The sequence below is a fragment of the Colias philodice genome, chromosome 1 (assembly GCF_061535455.1).
Source record: "Colias philodice isolate Cphi_HAF_F1 chromosome 1, ilColPhil1 Martin Lab GWU primary, whole genome shotgun sequence".
Classification (NCBI taxonomy): domain Eukaryota; kingdom Metazoa; phylum Arthropoda; class Insecta; order Lepidoptera; family Pieridae; genus Colias; species Colias philodice.
The window spans coordinates 15,750,652-15,767,244 of record NC_143086.1 but is presented as its reverse complement, the minus strand read 5'-3'; the positions used below and the strand labels follow the sequence as shown (position 1 = coordinate 15,767,244).

The 16,593-nt window shown below is 32.7% G+C and overlaps 2 protein-coding genes across 2 annotated transcripts; both read left to right on the top strand.

Moving 5' to 3' along the window:
• Positions 1 to 979: 979 nt before the first annotated feature.
• On the top strand, positions 980 to 2,499 carry LOC149491535 (uncharacterized). Its single transcript, XM_089699879.1, has 5 exons — positions 980 to 1,068; positions 1,161 to 1,248; positions 1,569 to 1,688; positions 2,022 to 2,273; positions 2,354 to 2,499. The coding sequence occupies exons 1-5, from the start codon at positions 1,012 to 1,014 to the stop codon at positions 2,497 to 2,499; spliced, it is 663 nt and encodes a 220-aa protein (XP_089556005.1). The 5' UTR covers positions 980 to 1,011.
• A 462-nt stretch (positions 2,500 to 2,961) lies between these two features.
• On the top strand, positions 2,962 to 13,898 carry gb (solute carrier family 7 member genderblind). The gene is made up of 11 exons (XM_089695110.1): positions 2,962 to 3,015; positions 3,170 to 3,477; positions 4,466 to 4,568; positions 5,223 to 5,338; positions 5,540 to 5,665; positions 6,482 to 6,581; positions 6,997 to 7,165; positions 9,223 to 9,423; positions 9,682 to 9,831; positions 10,648 to 10,819; positions 12,319 to 13,898. The coding sequence occupies exons 2-11, from the start codon at positions 3,273 to 3,275 to the stop codon at positions 12,378 to 12,380; spliced, it is 1,404 nt and encodes a 467-aa protein (XP_089551236.1). The 5' UTR covers positions 2,962 to 3,015; positions 3,170 to 3,272; the 3' UTR covers positions 12,381 to 13,898.
• The last annotated feature ends 2,695 nt before the right edge of the window (positions 13,899 to 16,593 follow it).

The following is a 16,593-nucleotide window of genomic DNA, read 5'->3' as shown; positions in this document are numbered from 1 at the left end:
GAAAAAGATGGCGCGTAACGGAAAAATGTCACGCGTAACGAAAAAATGTTACACTAAATTTTTTTCCAACCCCGATAAAGAAGTTTCACTTCAATGCCCTGTTAAAGTGAAACTTTTATTACATCGTCTCAAACTTTTTGGTCTGTGTAGCGCATGTCGCGTGACGGTCAGCTGCCGAGTAGGTATAAAGCAGTGTTCGGAGTCATTATCGTACAAATACGATAATTTTGTGCCTAAGTTTCACTTTTACCGTGGTTTCATAAAACCACACAACTTTTTTTGCCCCTTATTCTTATATTTTTCTCCATAAGAAACATCCTTGCGTGGTTGTGTGGTCGATGCTTGCAAAGCACAAAAACGTAATAAAAATTAGCCAAAATGGGTCGAGCCGTTCTTGAGTTTTGTGAGTTTTACGCTTAGCGATTTATTGTTATTTTTACATTTTTTTTTGTCCTAAAGGTTTTATAATTTTATTCATATAATATTTTATTCATATAACAGTGGGGCAAAACAAAGTCTGATAATGATTATCAGACTTTGTTTTGCCCCACTGTTCTTTTTCATTTTGGTTCTCCGTAAGAACCTTCCTGCCTTAACGAAAACGTTAAAAAACCCAGGCCAAATAATTTTACAGTCATAATTTATTAATATTTCGCAGCAGTTTTGCAGCATTCCAGACGATGATTCGTTACAATAATATCGTTAGAGCGATAAAAATAACGACCCATTAATTAACTAACAATTAGTTGACCGTACGCGTTATAAAGATTAAGAAATACAATTTATTACATGTTCGAACGGTGTTCAAACATGTTATACTTTTTATTACAATTTTATTGTTTTTCATATCTTGTACAAAATGTCTTAACTCGACAAGCTTCACTAGTAATATTTTAATTATTGTCTCTAAAGTTTTATTGGAAATCAATATAAACGCAAACTAAATCAAAATATAATATTATTGTATTTCCTCAGCATCCAGTTTTGGTCGCACGTTCTTCTTTAGATTGGATGCCAAGTCGAGTTAATTCCTTGTACTCAGATGTTGGAGCTTGGAGTGGAAAGTTTGTTCGTATCTTTAGTATTATAGGACATAATATATATACTTACTTCAAGAGTTATCTTTTATATAATATCATATTCACTATATCAATTTACAGCGACCCGTAATGGATGAAATTGAATCCGACGAAGCTCTCCGATTTTACCAGTTTCTCAATTATTTAGATGGCGGTAGTTTTGGAACAGGTAAAATATTATCTATGATAATCATACAGGTAAAATATTATCTATGATAAACATTAAGATGAGAAATCTAAGACGTTTTCGACGTTATAGATATGTTGGACACATCCCATTACAAAACGAAAGTCTGGTAATTGCCGGACTCGATATAAGTGAGTGAGCGAGATGTAATCGATTGTAGACATGAGAGTGAAAGAGAACAATGAACGCGGCCGTTGCCGCTTGAAAATTTGAAAAATATTGTTGGTGCCCTATCTATTCTCTTGATTCTTCATATTTAGGTACTGTTTTAACTTCTAATATTGTCTTTTATACTACTCTAGGGCCTATTGACGAATTCGTTGATGCCATGAATAGACTAGCTTCCTATATGAAACAACAAAATAGTAGAGAAACGCAAGTGAGAGGTATGCGGGAATTAGAGGCTATCAATGGAGAAAAAGGTAATTATTTGATACTACAAAGACGTGTTTAAAAGAGTGTTATTTCTCGCTTTTTAAGTATACTCAGATCTTAACTATGCAACGAATTTAATCCATGATGCGGTTTTTTTTAAAGAGATAGATTGATACAAGTAGTAGGTTTAAATGTTTAGCAATATGCAAAATTGCACATGTGCAAATCCGGGCGAGTCGCTAGTTTTATTTGAATACTGATCCTTTAAAATCAAAGCAGTCTATTATAGGGTAGATATTACTTAGGGTAATTTATTAGAAATGATTTATAGTGTAATTTTTGGTGCTGCTCCATTGCTACTTCATACTTGATATTAACAGGTAACAGCATCAAAACGGTTTTGGAAATAAGTACAGTTATAATGCGAAAGAAACGCAAATTCTTTTGTACTGGCGAAGTGAAGGAACCTATCGTGAACAATAAAATTATATGCAAGGATCGGATTTTACTCCCCATTGCCGGTACATCATGTAGAGACGCTATAATGTATTGGCATCCAGACTTAACCGAAGAACATTACTGCGTTGGTGCTTTGGAATCTAAAAGCCCAGTACACATTATGGATATCGAAGGTACCTAATATTCTCAAAAAAAAATAGAAAAGTTTTACTATATATGTAAAATATTAAATAAAAATTATCACAATTTTCAGGTGAGATGTTTTGTAAGGGAGACGATTATTCGAAACGAGAATATTTATTGGCATGTGATTTTTATGAAGACCAAGAATCACCAGTTGCTGATTTACTTCAGTATTACCCCGATCCTGATCCTGAAATAAGCCCTAAATTGTATTAATTGAATAAAATATTGAAATACTAGATATTGTTGATTTATTTTCATTTTATGATTACCATACTATGTATAATATTTTCGAAGTATCAAGTAATGTACGGCAAAACCCTTATTAGTTTTAATTAACATCTAGCAAACACATTAAAACATTTTTAAGTAGAGTTTATGAACTTTAATTAAAATCAATCAACTTCCTCGAGACAATTCCTTCTAATTCATATATAACCAGATGTACAAATTATAATTCACTGTACACTGTTGCCATCCAAAGTAAACAGTATTTATTATAAGTTAGGTACATTACTATATTTCTGGTTAATATGTATTTTAAATTAATAAAAGGTCAATTATTATTATTCAATTTTAATTATTACTTAGTAGTAGCGCTGTAATTGCTGTGGAGTTTGTATAATCTGTGGAAGCAGTGTGCTCAAATCAAATCCTAATTTTCAATTTATTATTCGATTGTGATTTGTGATTCGATTTGTGTAGCGCGAAAATTATGGGGATTAAATTACTGTCGCGTTATTAATTTTTATTTTTTTATGTTGTCGCTATTTATACTATAAACTATTATTTTTTGAAGCATCATCCTTGTAATGAATTCTTTTACGTCCTTCATGTAAGATATTCATTCAAATGAATAAAAATGCCGTATTTTCTTCACGTATAGGTTAGATAGTTGAACTAAAAACCAGAGAAAGTCCGCGGTGGTGAAAGTCTGTTATAATAGAGAAAGATTTCTTGTAATACAGTCGATAAAGTGTTAATTAACGATGGCTGAAGAACGTGTAAAAATGCGAAAGCAGCTGGGGTTGTTGGAAGGAGTTGCAATAATACTGGGGATAATATTCGGGAGTGGTATCTTTATTTCGCCGAAGGAAGTTTTGGAGAAAACGGGGTCAGTTTGGGGTGCTTTGTCTGTATGGGCTGCCTGTGGAGTTCTTGCCACTCTTGGTGCTCTTTCTTATGCTGAATTGGGTAAGTTTTATTACAAAATGTCACAGTACATTACATTTTCATGCCTTATGATTGTAAGCATAGTTCGTTAAAAGTTAAAACAACAGCTGGTTTTTGTTTTTGTTTTTTATCTCCAATGATTTTATCAAAAACAGCTATCTTAATTGTATGAGAGCATAAATCTTCTCTCATTAGTATGCTATTTGGTTATAATACAGAATCACAATATAATATGTATGTATTGTTTCAAACGAAAAAAAATACGATCCGATAAAAAGAAGAAAAGAAGTAACTAATGAAATCTAAAAAGTAACTTTTAGAAGCAATTCAAATAAAACTTTCACATTTTATTAATGTCAAGGATACAACATTGACTTCTTTTGAATAATAATGTAATTTGTATACCAATAATTTGAATTGAATAGGTTGTTTTGTACACCAAACTTTAGAGGTTTGAACCTTATATATGAATGACAATAAAATTGAAGATTTACTCAATACTAAAGTTGATTGTATTTTTAATGATAATAGGTCTCTGACTATTAAACTCATCCACCTTTTTTTCATAAATAGTTTAAGTCAAACTTGGACATTGGGCATATTTTGTTAACTCCTAGGGTAATAAGAGAATGGAAAATGTACAGAAAAAACACTTGACAGTCATATGCATTGAAGTGATTGTAATAAAACTTTTGACTTTATTCATAATCGATGTTCACACTTATTGATTCATAATCAATTTAATAAATCTAGGTAGGTATATGTATTTTTTCCACAATATACTTAAAATAATATACGAGCATTTCTCTACAACTCTATTTTGCGTGAGAGGGAAACCAGCTAAAACTGAAACCACCCGAGTTCCTCCATGAAGCCTATCCTAATTTTCAATTTATTAGCTTGTGAGGGCTGCTGAAGGCTTCAGGGAGGGACCTGGGAGACCCCAGGTGTATTGCCCTGTCCACAATATAACTATGAGCAATTACATTAAATGAAACAATATTCACAGGCACAGCTTTAGCTCAAAGTGGGGGAGACTACCACTACATTAATGAAGCCTTTGGACCCCTTCCCGCTTTTTTATATCTATGGGATGCTAATTTGGTGTTTGTGTAAGTTATTTTCCTGTCAAATAATATTTGTATATGCAGAATTTGATGCATTAATTTTTAAACAACATTACCTAGTACTATGAAAGATGTTCAATGCAAAGTATCAAAAAACATAACAACTAGAGCTTCAATCATTTATTTAAATAGATAGAGATAAACTACGATAACATGGCGCGCCCCTCCAAATTACTGTTTCAATGTGTGTAGTGACATCTTTACGAAGGAGTTTGTATGTAGTTGTACGTATTCGTCTTTAGTACTTTACGTCCAGATTTGTTGGTCAACTAATCATAAGTTGCCGAGCGCCCAAGACAACGCACGTGTCGTTTTCATAGAATACGTCAGTGCAGCGCCATTACTAATAATAATGAGCGATTAGAGCGTGACTAGTCGAGCAACAAATCCGTGGATTTGTTTTTGTTTGACGGCCGTCTCATTACGCACACATGCGTTGTGAATCTTGGTGGTGCATTGTAAATACTTTCACACATACTTTCAAACGTTTTGAATTTTGGAGGGGCGCGCCATGTTATCGTAGTTTATCTCTACATAAATATTTGATATTGTCTACATCTTATTGCAGTATCAAATTTAGGATTAATTATTATTACAATATAGGTTATTCTTATTATTTACATTAACCTTTTCTTTTAGACCAAGCACAAATGCAATTATGTCAGTAACCTTTGCAAACAATCTGCTGGAACCAATATTTCCAAACTGTCCCATTGATCCTCTTTGTCAGAAACTAATAGCAGCTGTCACTATATGTGAGTATTAATTTTTTGTATTATTGAGTCTAAAACTCCTATTACTGTTATAAAAATATTTGTGAAATTACTTCAAAATTAAAAAAAAATCATCTAGGACTCATTGTTTAGTATTTACATGGCTTGGAAAACTAATTAAAATATTGGTTTGAATTGAACTGATGACTAATAATAATTAGACTAATAAATCCATTCTTTCAGGTTTCCTGACGTTCATAAATGCATATGATGTAAGATTCACAACTCGCATACAGAATGTGTTCATGTTTACAAAAATTGCTGCTCTTGTTATCATTATATTGGGAGGAATTGTGTGGATGGCTCAAGGTAATAATTGTTTTATTCAAATAGGAATTTAAATACCTTATTTCTTATGCAAAAATAATATATTAAATGAGATGATAAATGCATTGCAATGGTTCCACACTAGTTTTTTTTAGATATTTGGTGAAATATAACATATCCCCTGATGTTTATGTATGTAGGTAGTATCTTGAAAATATTTTTCCATTAATTTCATGAATACCAAATTTTTTATGTGGCTTTGTGATCCATGCGACTTTTATTAATGCGAAAGTTCACTTGGTATGTGTTGGAAATATTGTGTAAATTTAGATAAATTTTAACATAGGTCAGAAGCACTTCACATGTGTGATTGAAAAAAACCCTTTACGAATAACCTAAGAAAATTTTAGGAAATGTAAAATACCATGCATAGGCTGCTTTTCATTGCGAAAATGTAGAAGTGAGGTTAGAATATGGGTTATTTACGAACGTAAAACTTAAACACGAATAAAATTTATTTTTAGTTTGAAATAATAGCAATAACACAATAGGTGCACAAAGGAAGCCGCGTGAAAAGTCATATTTTATACTACATCAAAATTTTTCTAAAATTAAAAAAAAACCTTTATTTTGAACAAAGTTGAGCAAAGCGACTTATTTTACCCATAAGCGATTTATTATTATTACAATGCATATTCAGTGTTAATTTATAGTTGTAGTTGTCTAACGCAAGTTATACCTAAATATGAATAATTTTATGTAGCAAAATTCAATAACGACTTATTTAATTGCTTGCGTTTTACATAGTAAAATTACTTTAATATATTTTTAATACTTAACATTTTTCGTGTGATTTAGGTGGTGTGGAACATTTTGAAGATGGTTGGGCGGGCACAAAGACTTCTGTCAGTGACTGGTCTGTTGCATTTTATTCTGGAATATTCTCTTATTCTGGCTGGTAAGTTTTATAACTATATCTTTTTCTTAATATTAAAAAAAAAAAAACACATGAAGAAATACAGCATATTATATAGTATTAATTCTCAATTGGTGATATGTTTAAAGGCTTAATATGAGTAATATAATAGCTTGTATTTAAATTTGGTCCAAATTAATCTGGTCAGGAAATAACATAGGTACAATTTAACTAATTATACACAATATTTATATTTGGATACACATGGTATAATCTTTTAATAATAGACATTAATGAAACAATGTTCTACTTAGTTACTTTGTACACAATATTAACGCAGAAACATAAATTGATTTATTTCGCAAGGACTTAATTAATATCCTACACTGCATAAAATTCAAAATGTCCCAACAAAGAATCTTGAAAAAAAAATGCTATTAAAATATTTATTTTACAGGAATTACCTCAACTTCATGACAGAGGAATTGCGAGAGCCATTCGTGAATCTCCCAAGAGCCATCTATATATCTCTGCCACTAGTTACTGGGATATACCTTTTGGCAAATGTGTCGTATCTTGCAGTGTTGGGTCCGAATGGTGTAAGGGCCACTGAGGCTATTGCTGTTGTAAGTATTTATTGATTTATGAATATTTTTGTTTAATATAACATATTTGCAAGGAGTAATTTTGGAAAAACTGACTCTGATGATTTTAATGCATGTTTATATATTTTATGATCTACTAGATTTCCGCCCGCGGCTTCGCCCGCGTTTTCAAAGGAAAACCCGCATAGTTCCCGTTCCCGTGGGATTTCCGGGATAAAACCTATCCTATGTGTTAATCCAAGTCAGGGCCGCGCCGCCCCTGTGTGCGAAGTGTGCGGCGCACACAGGCGCCAAGACAATAGGGGCGCCACGCCGCCACTGCCACCTAAATTATTTTTGTTACCTATATGATTGTTTTTTGTAGTGGAGTATCGACAACTAAGTAGGTATAATAGGCGCAACATAGGCCTTGTAAACAACAAAACATCTATAACGCTTATTGAATAAGTCTCTCAATATTTAATGTTTATTATTATTCACGTTTATGGTTTCATTTTACGTTTAGGGTTTTAGCTTACATTCCTAACGAGCTCAACGTTAAGGTTGTTGAGAAAGTAATTATGAGGAAGAGGAATTTTCACACGCAAATTTAGGGGATGCGGATGAGGACGAGGATAATAGGGAAATTATAATAAAAATTAAAACCAAAAACTTTTAAAATTAAAAATAATTAAAACAAAAGCTACTCTCCTGCTTGTACATATTGATATTTTAACTACTAGAAAAATTGCCCCTTTGTCATAAACTACAAAAAATATCTTACTCTAGCGTTTGAGATTATTAATTACAAATTATTTGATACATAGAGGTATACAAGTAGAAACCAGCAAGGAACAGCGCGGGTGGTGGGAGGAGAGGACTCGCTCGCCCGTTCACGAATTTACTAAGCCCAAAGAGTAGTAATAATCTATCTAAGTAAAAAGTGACTCAAACGGATCAAGCTTTTGTTGAGATATTTTCAAACATTAGGTACATTAGTCGAGTCGAATTTACAAAGCCTAAATAGTTTAAATAGTTTTTGTAAATTCGCCGATGGATCGGATCGGCCCGGCGGCGGCCGCGGCGCGGCGCGGCATCGTGCTGCAGCGAGTGCGTTGCCGTAATACGACATCCTCAAAAATTTCCTCTAAATTTTGAGGAAGCGATAGCGGAAGAGGATTTTTTTCTTTTTATTTTTGAGGATGCGGTGACGGTAGAGGAACCCAAAATATTGCGGAACTTCCGCATTATGAGGAAGCGGAAGAGGAATCCTCAACAACCCTACTCAACGTTAAAACGGCGGCAGTTCTTTGAACCAGATAAAAAGTACTAATTATTTTAAACCGAAGAGGCGCCGAGTTTATATGAATATAAAATATGAATGAGTGAGTTTCTGAACGCAACCCGATGCGATGCGTGCGACGCAAGCGGGGCCCGGGGGTGAAGGGGTCACGGGTATTCCCCGATTTTAACGAACGAGATAGCTAAGGCAAAACAAAACAAATGAACAATCATTTGATTGAAAGTGTGTGTGTGTAAGGTGCGCATTGAATTTTTATAAAAAAGAGGCGCTTCATAGGTTTCGCACACAGGCGCTGCCGGGGGTCGGCGCGGCCCTGATCCAAGTTACCCTCTATATGTGTGCTAAATTTCATTGTAATCGGTTCAGTAGTTTTTACGTGAAAGAGTAACAAACATCCATACATCCATACATCCATACATCCATACATCCATACATCCATACATCCATACATCCATACATCCATACATCCATACATCCTTACAAACTTTCGCCTTTATAATAGTATTAAGATTAAGATTAAGATTAACTTCAAATCAAGGCTTTAATTGCTATGTAATAAAGAGCCAATTTGTTATTCTGAGCTATTGCTATTTTTTGTACCAATTTTCATTTTGATCTATATGGGATACATATTTTCACCTGTTATTCAATTATGGCATTGTTCATATTATAACAGTTGAATTAACATTAATTATACCTGATGGATTACATTTCACTTCTACTATTTCTTACATCAACTATAACAATAACCATAAACTATTAAATATTGCCTACCTAAATAATATACCTTTTCCAGGACTTTGCAGTAGCGGCCCTTGGCTGGTTGAAATGGGCGATGCCCACTCTAGTAGCCATAGCGATACTTGGCGGTCTCTCTGTGCACATCATGACGTCATCGCGCATGTGCTTCGCGGGTGCGAGGAATGGGCATATGCCGGAATTATTGGCGCATATAAATGTTAAGTGCATGTCGCCTATGCCCTCGCTTGTGTTCTTGGTGAGTTTTGGTAATGTAGTGTTTTTTAGACCTTTTTCAGTATAGTAGTTTGAAAAAAAAGAAAAAAAAATCATTCCTTTTATATTTCAAATTTTGCAATTTTTTAAGCAATTAATTTTCAAATTGTAAGCAAATAATTTTGTAACATTTACTTATTTTTTTTTTACTTATTTTGTAGTGCTCCATCTAGGTATTTATCAATCAATGTAAATTTCTTTAATAATTTTTTTGGGTATCTATATTTTATATTTGTTTCAGATGCTGATATCGCTTATAATGCTGATTCCCAGCAATCTTACATCGCTGATAACATACTGTACTGTAGTGGAATCGTTCTTCACTCTTCTCAGTTGTAGCGCTGTGTTGTGGCTCAGATATAAGAAACCACATCTAGCTAGACCTATAAAGGTAAACTAGGATGGCTAAAAGCATTTTATTATTGAATTTTAAAGAATTATTTTTTGTTTTATTATTTATTTAACCTATTGAGCCCCGAACGGCCAGATCCGACCGCGACACAATAGATTTTCTATTGTGTCTGTGATTCCGGGGCCTGATGGATTAAAATAGAGTACCAAGTCATAAATACTTGATAACTGTTAAATTTTTAAAACTTAACTGAACTTTCTTTATCCGTTCATTATTCAAAATAGATTTTATCAATTTTAATTTTACCCATGTTAAGCTATGCCAAGTATTAACAAACAATTCTTATGCTTGCCTATTTAACATGTTATGATTTTAATTTTACCCATGTTAAGCTATGCCAAGTATTAACAAACAATTCTTATGCCTGCTTATTTAACATGTTATGATTTTAATTTTACCCATGTTAAGCTATGCCAAGTATTAACAAACAATTCTTATGCCTACCTATTTAACATGTTATGATTTTAATTTTACCTATGTTAAGCTATGCCAAGTATTAACAAACAATTCTTATGCCTGCTTATTTAACATGTTATGATTTTAATTTTACCCATGTTAAGCTATGCCAAGTATTAACAAACAATTCTTATGCCTACCTATTTAACATGTTATGATTTTCGTTTTTGTTCTTTCTTGTGTTTATTCTTTTTTGTGTGTTTAAAAGCGGCCTAAAAAAGCCTTGACCACCGAGCGGCCCGATCGGGCCACGACACAATAGATTTTCTATTGTGTCTGTGATTTCGGGGGCTGAGGGATTAAATAAAGAATTTAAATAAATAAATAAATTCCTTGCAGGTGTCCCTGTGGATGCCGATAGTGTTCGTGGTGGTGCTGTTTGTGCTGATGATAGTGCCGATAGTGAGCGAGCCGGTGGCGGTGATAGCGGGCGCGTTGATCACGCTCGCCGGAGTTCCGGTGTACTTGCTGCTTGTGCGCGCACAGCCAGCGGCAGTCGCGGCGCTGTCCAGTGAGTATGCTCATACCACAAACTCAAACATTTATTTATTCAATTACTTCTTCTAGAAGCACTTTTAAAACGTCATTAGGTACATATTTTTAACATTTCCACCGATTCGGAAAGCAGTATCTACGGAGAAGAATCGGCAAGAAACTCCATAGTTGCTCTTTTTAATCATGTCAGTTTTACAATTTTACAAATTACATATGTGACATCATATATTATAGTAATATGCCAAAGAACTGTCCTGTGGTTTTTACGCGACAACCCTCCATGGGTTTTTATCGTCCACAAAGCAGATACTAAGATATTTTTTTATTTTTATCAAGCTATTGCATAGCTTCTATCGCGGGCCTTGAGCGCGGGGACCGAATCCAGAAATTCCGTAACGAAAAAACCTCACGCTCCCCACTCCGACGGGCATGGAGGTGTGGCTTGAAGGGATAGCATGCAATAGCTTTACCGCGGCAGTCCCCGAGTGCCACACGTCTTTTTTTTATTTTATTTGTATAAGAACATAACAGTTCTTATTACATGCTATATAAATAGTACTAAAATTCACAACAATACACAACATGTTCTATTATTAAAAAAAGAAAAACAACACAAAAAAAAATATATGCGTGTACTAGAGTACACACGTAAGAAGTGAAACTTCTTTATGACCTTAAAAATGTCACGAGTATGGCGTAACGCAAAAATGTCACGCGTACGGCGTAACGCAAAAATGTCACGCGTACGGCGTAACGCAAATATGTTACACTAAATTTTTGTCCAACCCCGATAAAGAAGTTTTACTTCAAAACAAGCCTCACGCAAATGAACTAATCTACCTATATAATAAAAAGAATAATAAATAAAGCCCACATTTCATTACTAACTTAAACTGTTGTCTCTTTGACGTCCCCCTCACTCCCGCGCACTGGCGCACACCCGATTCTTGCAGAAGCCGCATGAGCATAGTAAAAAGAGAGAAGTAGGCCAGCTCCCGGCGTTTAGGAGCACACGTACTCGATAAATATCAATGTGACAAGTGGCAAACCTGCGCCCTACGAGGACGCATTGATATAGGGAGCGTGAGGTTTTTTCGTTACGGAATTTCTCGATTCGGTCCCCGCGCTCAAGGCCCGCGATAGAAGCTATGCAATAGCTTAAAAATTGTATAAACAGCGATAGCGCGGCCCTCACGAGATTGGTACCAGAGTGGAAACCGAGCGGCGTTGTGTGCGTGCGTAATGTACATGAAGGGGCGTGGCCAACTGCATATAAACAGCGCGATATACCTTTGTTCGAAGCTACCATAGTCCATACCTCTCTCTTTTTACTATGGCATGAGTTTCGAGTCTACAAGGTAACGTCTTTGCTTTGTAGCGGCTTGTCATTGGCCCATTCAGCGCCCAATGAGCTGCCCGCTGACTACGCCACCAGGCCCTGTCAAAACAAACAAAAAAAATCATTTTAACATTACTATAAAAAATATTCATTATTTATTTATAATCTGTTCGCAGCTAAATTCACACACGGCTGTCAAAAGTTATTCCTGTCGGCGGTTGAAGACAAGGAGGAGTGAATCTTACGTATGTACAAATTAGGTACATTTTTCAACGAATCTATCAATTACTAATTATTTTTGTAAACATCACAAGGCACTTGTCCCACTGTCAACTAGTCTTGATTTTTTAAGTTATACTTAATAGTTTCTACTTAAGGTATTCCGTATTTTAAAATGATAGAATTATTTATTAGTCACACAATTAAAATGCACACAGGATTTATTATTAGTATTGGTATTTTAATAAATTGCGCACTTAGCGAACAGTTTACTCAACAATAAAATATAGAAAAATCTATCAATGAAACGAATGTGAAATAATGTGAATAACCATACAAGCAAAAATAGTACTTAATGCCAATTTCACACTTGTCATATCAATAATTTTACATTGTAGTTGTTTAGCTTTTTGGAACCATCCCAGCACAGAATGTGTACTTGCCAAGAAATTGTCAACGTAATGACATTGTAAGAAGACTGCATTTTTTTGGTCGACTGCTTATAAAATTGGCACTTATGTATAAATACATAATATTATGTTCATGAATCATGTTCATGTATTTATGTATAGGTGCTTGTGTAGTGCTCTAGTAATTAGTTTATCTGTATATTTTTATTTGAACATAATTTATGATTTTCGGGTGATAACTACGCGTTCTCACATAGATTTTATTTTGTGTTTAGAAAGAAAATTCTTTTTATATTGATGAAACGTTTTTCAGTTTTATTTTTTTAGTACTGAATAAGTCTTATTTTGAGAAAATTAGACGATTGCCAATAGTGGGATAAGTGCTTATATTCATCTACTTTGATATTTCAAACTCATATGTTTGTTAGTTTGTTGTATTGTTATTATTAATAACTTAAATTATTGAATGGAAATGTGTATTAATAGTAATATGTTATAGTAATAGTACTATTAATTGGTAATTTTTTAACATTTATTTTATGTTGTTTGCAGTTTTATATTATTGTAGTATCTTTATGTGATACTTGTTGATTATTAAAGTATGTACAAATAATAATTATTATTAATGAATCTAATCAATTAGTTTTCTATTATCATTGATGGGACAATATTGTATGTGTTAATACTTAATTATAAACTAAAATTGTAGTGTGTGCATATACAGAGTAATGTGTATACAGAGTGTTTAAGTATATAATTACAAAAATAATGTATTTTGGAATATTTAAAGATTATTCGAATAGTACGTATTTTACTTATTTTATCATAAATATTATGTATCTCTGTGTTCTATACACAACTGACTTTGTCACGACTGTTTAAAAGAGGCTTAAATTAACTTTTGTATTAAGTAATAAATTAATATTTATTTATATTCAGGTTTATTGTAAATTTTGACAATACATCACGGAAGAACACACAAAACTTGTATATATTTATATAAGTTTATGATAACATCTTTTCATCACAATTAAAACATATTTTTATAAATTTTAGTACACGTATATAGTGGTGAAGAACGCTTTTTTATTATGTACTTCGTAGACTAAGGCATGCAAGCTTTTGTTTAATATGCAAGTCGCTTTCTCTGTCCCTATTGTCCCTTTATTGTATGCTTAAATATTTAAAACGTAAAAAAATATTTAAAATTATGCGTAAGTAGTTACGCAACGGATTTTGATGCAGTTTTCTTTCATAGATAGAGTGATTCAAGAGGAAGTTTTAGTATATAACATATTAGGTTTTAGACTAGATGGGCGAAGCCACAAGCGGAAAGATAGTTAAGAATATAGAATATGTATGTATTATATAGGATAGGTATTTTGTGATTACTCTGCTTACATAGCTACCCTACTTCTGCCATAAAAATTAACTTATACAGTTAAAACAACTGAGGTTATCAATTATCAATATAATATATATGTATTTATAACTGTTTCATAATTAGTGCACTCTGGTGCGGGCTAGTTTAGGATATATAATTATATAGTGCATCATCTATTACTACAGTTGGTTATTATATATGCATCTTAAACATCCATATGTGCAAGTTATATTGCAAGAATTTGTTCTTATAATACATCATGATTCATGTATCATATAGAATTCATAGCAAGAACTGGCATTTGTATAGATTTCATGAGGAACTTCTCAATAAAATGATAGAAACTTAAAACAAGAATTTATTCATTAACTGCTTATGGTAGTAAAAGATGTTGAATTTAATGTGTGTAGTACTCGAATTACAAATATAATTGTTAGTAATGTATATTTCATTCGAAGCTTAGAGAGCTTATTAAAAATTATTATTATAATTAAGCGAGCAATTAATCTCACTTATATAATCTCATCTTTATCTCAAAGAAAAAATTTTGTTGCCGCTCTGTCGTACATTTATTCGCATGTTTTATCCAATAATGCCAAAACTAACTTTTTTTCTAAATAGTATTTTTCAGCAAATCAGAAGTTTGTTACATTAGTTATTTTTATTCGGACCAATTGCTATTTATAAGAATTTTTTCTTTGTCCAACATCGCTGTCAGTTTGTGGAATAAATTCGTTTATTATAATAAATAATTAAATTGCTACTGTATTGCTAGTATACCTATATATAATATAGTATCTATATCTTTAAGTCTAAGAATATATTATATTCGATTATTTTTAATGGCTGCATCGTGCAAATTTATATTTATTATTAATGTTTAAGACGCATTTTATCCCATTGGTGCCTTAAATAGTAGCTTGTTTATATTCGTAGCGTAGTGTGTAGATTTGTGTATTTATATATTATTATCTTTGTCATTTTTGGATTGTTGCTTGTCTATTTATAATGTATGCTTTGATGCATTATAGATAGTAAAAGAGTGAAAGTTCTAGGTATCCCTAAAAAGAGATGGAAAATTTCGGCACTCAATTTATCCTTGCGCATGCATAGATTACCACTTAGAAGCAATATATTTAGCTAGTTGAGTTATTACAGGAAGAAATATAGGGTACCTACCTCGATATTCTCTCCTCCTAAACTTCCTTCATAAAGGCATAGAAAGAGTAGAAAAAGATGCTTGGTTTTTTTATTCCAAGCAAGCATCCTTCATTATTTGTATGGGACTTAAATTTTTGCAAAATGATTTATTCTGTCACTTATTGAAGTCAAACTTCTTTAGTCGCGTTGAGAGTAAAATTTCAAGGTCATGTCGTGGCAATACCGTCATATCATGAAGTAAGGCGGCGATTTTGGGATCTTTGAATCTTACCAAAGAAGTTTCACTTCTGTCACGAGTGCTCGGCACACTCGCACTTTTTTTGTTTTAATTGCTACACGGATATTTCTTCAAGGTTAGATTTTCTATCGACTGTTTATTTATTTAACAAGGTCTTCTCTTAATTTAGTATGTGTTTGCCATATGTACTGTTTTATCGGTATAATAATAAAGGTGTAGGTGATATGCATTATGAAAATGTTTTGGTGAATGGTAGGTAATAGGATATTTATTTCCTCGATATATAGTCATGTAGTTTCCGAATCTTGTGTATTTATATCTCTATATTAGCTCTCTACGTACAGTTAATATTAACCGAATTAAAGAGCAATTATTAAGGTTCCTATGGACCTGTCATAAAGGTGCGAATTAACCAGCTGTCTGAGTAGGCTAGAATTACTACAGATTATATCTCTAAATTAAACGGAGGTATTTTGGAGACAATATGTCTTGAAATAAACATACATTGCATCTTTATATTTTGTTTCCTCTCTGACTCGATGATAGTGTCGAATTTTGAACACATCTTATAATTTCTAATATTTTTTATAAATACTAGCCAACTGCATAGAATCTCCTGTCTTCTATGTCTATCAAGACATTCAAAAATGTGGTTATTTAATGTATGTATTGTACACTTAAAATAAGTCAGAATTAATATCATAACAGCTTAAAGTATATCTTGCGTACTTCTATAAAATGTGTGTTCTAATTGTTAAATAATGGTGTTAATAGATCTTTATATCTATTTAGATACATTAGCTGTAATGTATTACTGTATCACTGACTGAAAATATGTCAATCCCCTTAAGTGAGTCACGGCCGAATGTATTGTTATGTTTTAATACTTACATGTACTTCAGTATTTGGATAATTGTTCGATATTTTATTGTTAATATTTATCCATTAAAATGTAACATATAAACCAAATTGATTCGTTCATGAACCCAAAAATGTACTCGATTTCTATCCAAATCTAAAATCTTATTACTCAACCGAA

What these genes read in the sequence shown, in the direction of transcription:
- gb (XM_089695110.1), top strand. Translation starts at nt 3,273, where the DNA reads ATGGCTGAAGAACGTGTAAAAATGCGAAAGCAGCTGGGGTTGTTGGAA. An exon ending in GATGCTAATTTGGTGTTTGT is followed by an intron (nt 4,569 to 5,222) that starts GTAAGTTATTTT and finishes CTTTTCTTTTAG; the next exon opens with ACCAAGCACAAATGCAATTA. An exon ending in AATAGCAGCTGTCACTATAT is followed by an intron (nt 5,339 to 5,539) that starts GTGAGTATTAAT and finishes CCATTCTTTCAG; the next exon opens with GTTTCCTGACGTTCATAAAT.
- LOC149491535 (XM_089699879.1), top strand. Translation starts at nt 1,012, where the DNA reads ATGCCAAGTCGAGTTAATTCCTTGTACTCAGATGTTGGAGCTTGGAGT. An exon ending in GAGCTTGGAGTGGAAAGTTT is followed by an intron (nt 1,069 to 1,160) that starts GTTCGTATCTTT and finishes ATCAATTTACAG; the next exon opens with CGACCCGTAATGGATGAAAT. An exon ending in ACACATTATGGATATCGAAG is followed by an intron (nt 2,274 to 2,353) that starts GTACCTAATATT and finishes CACAATTTTCAG; the next exon opens with GTGAGATGTTTTGTAAGGGA.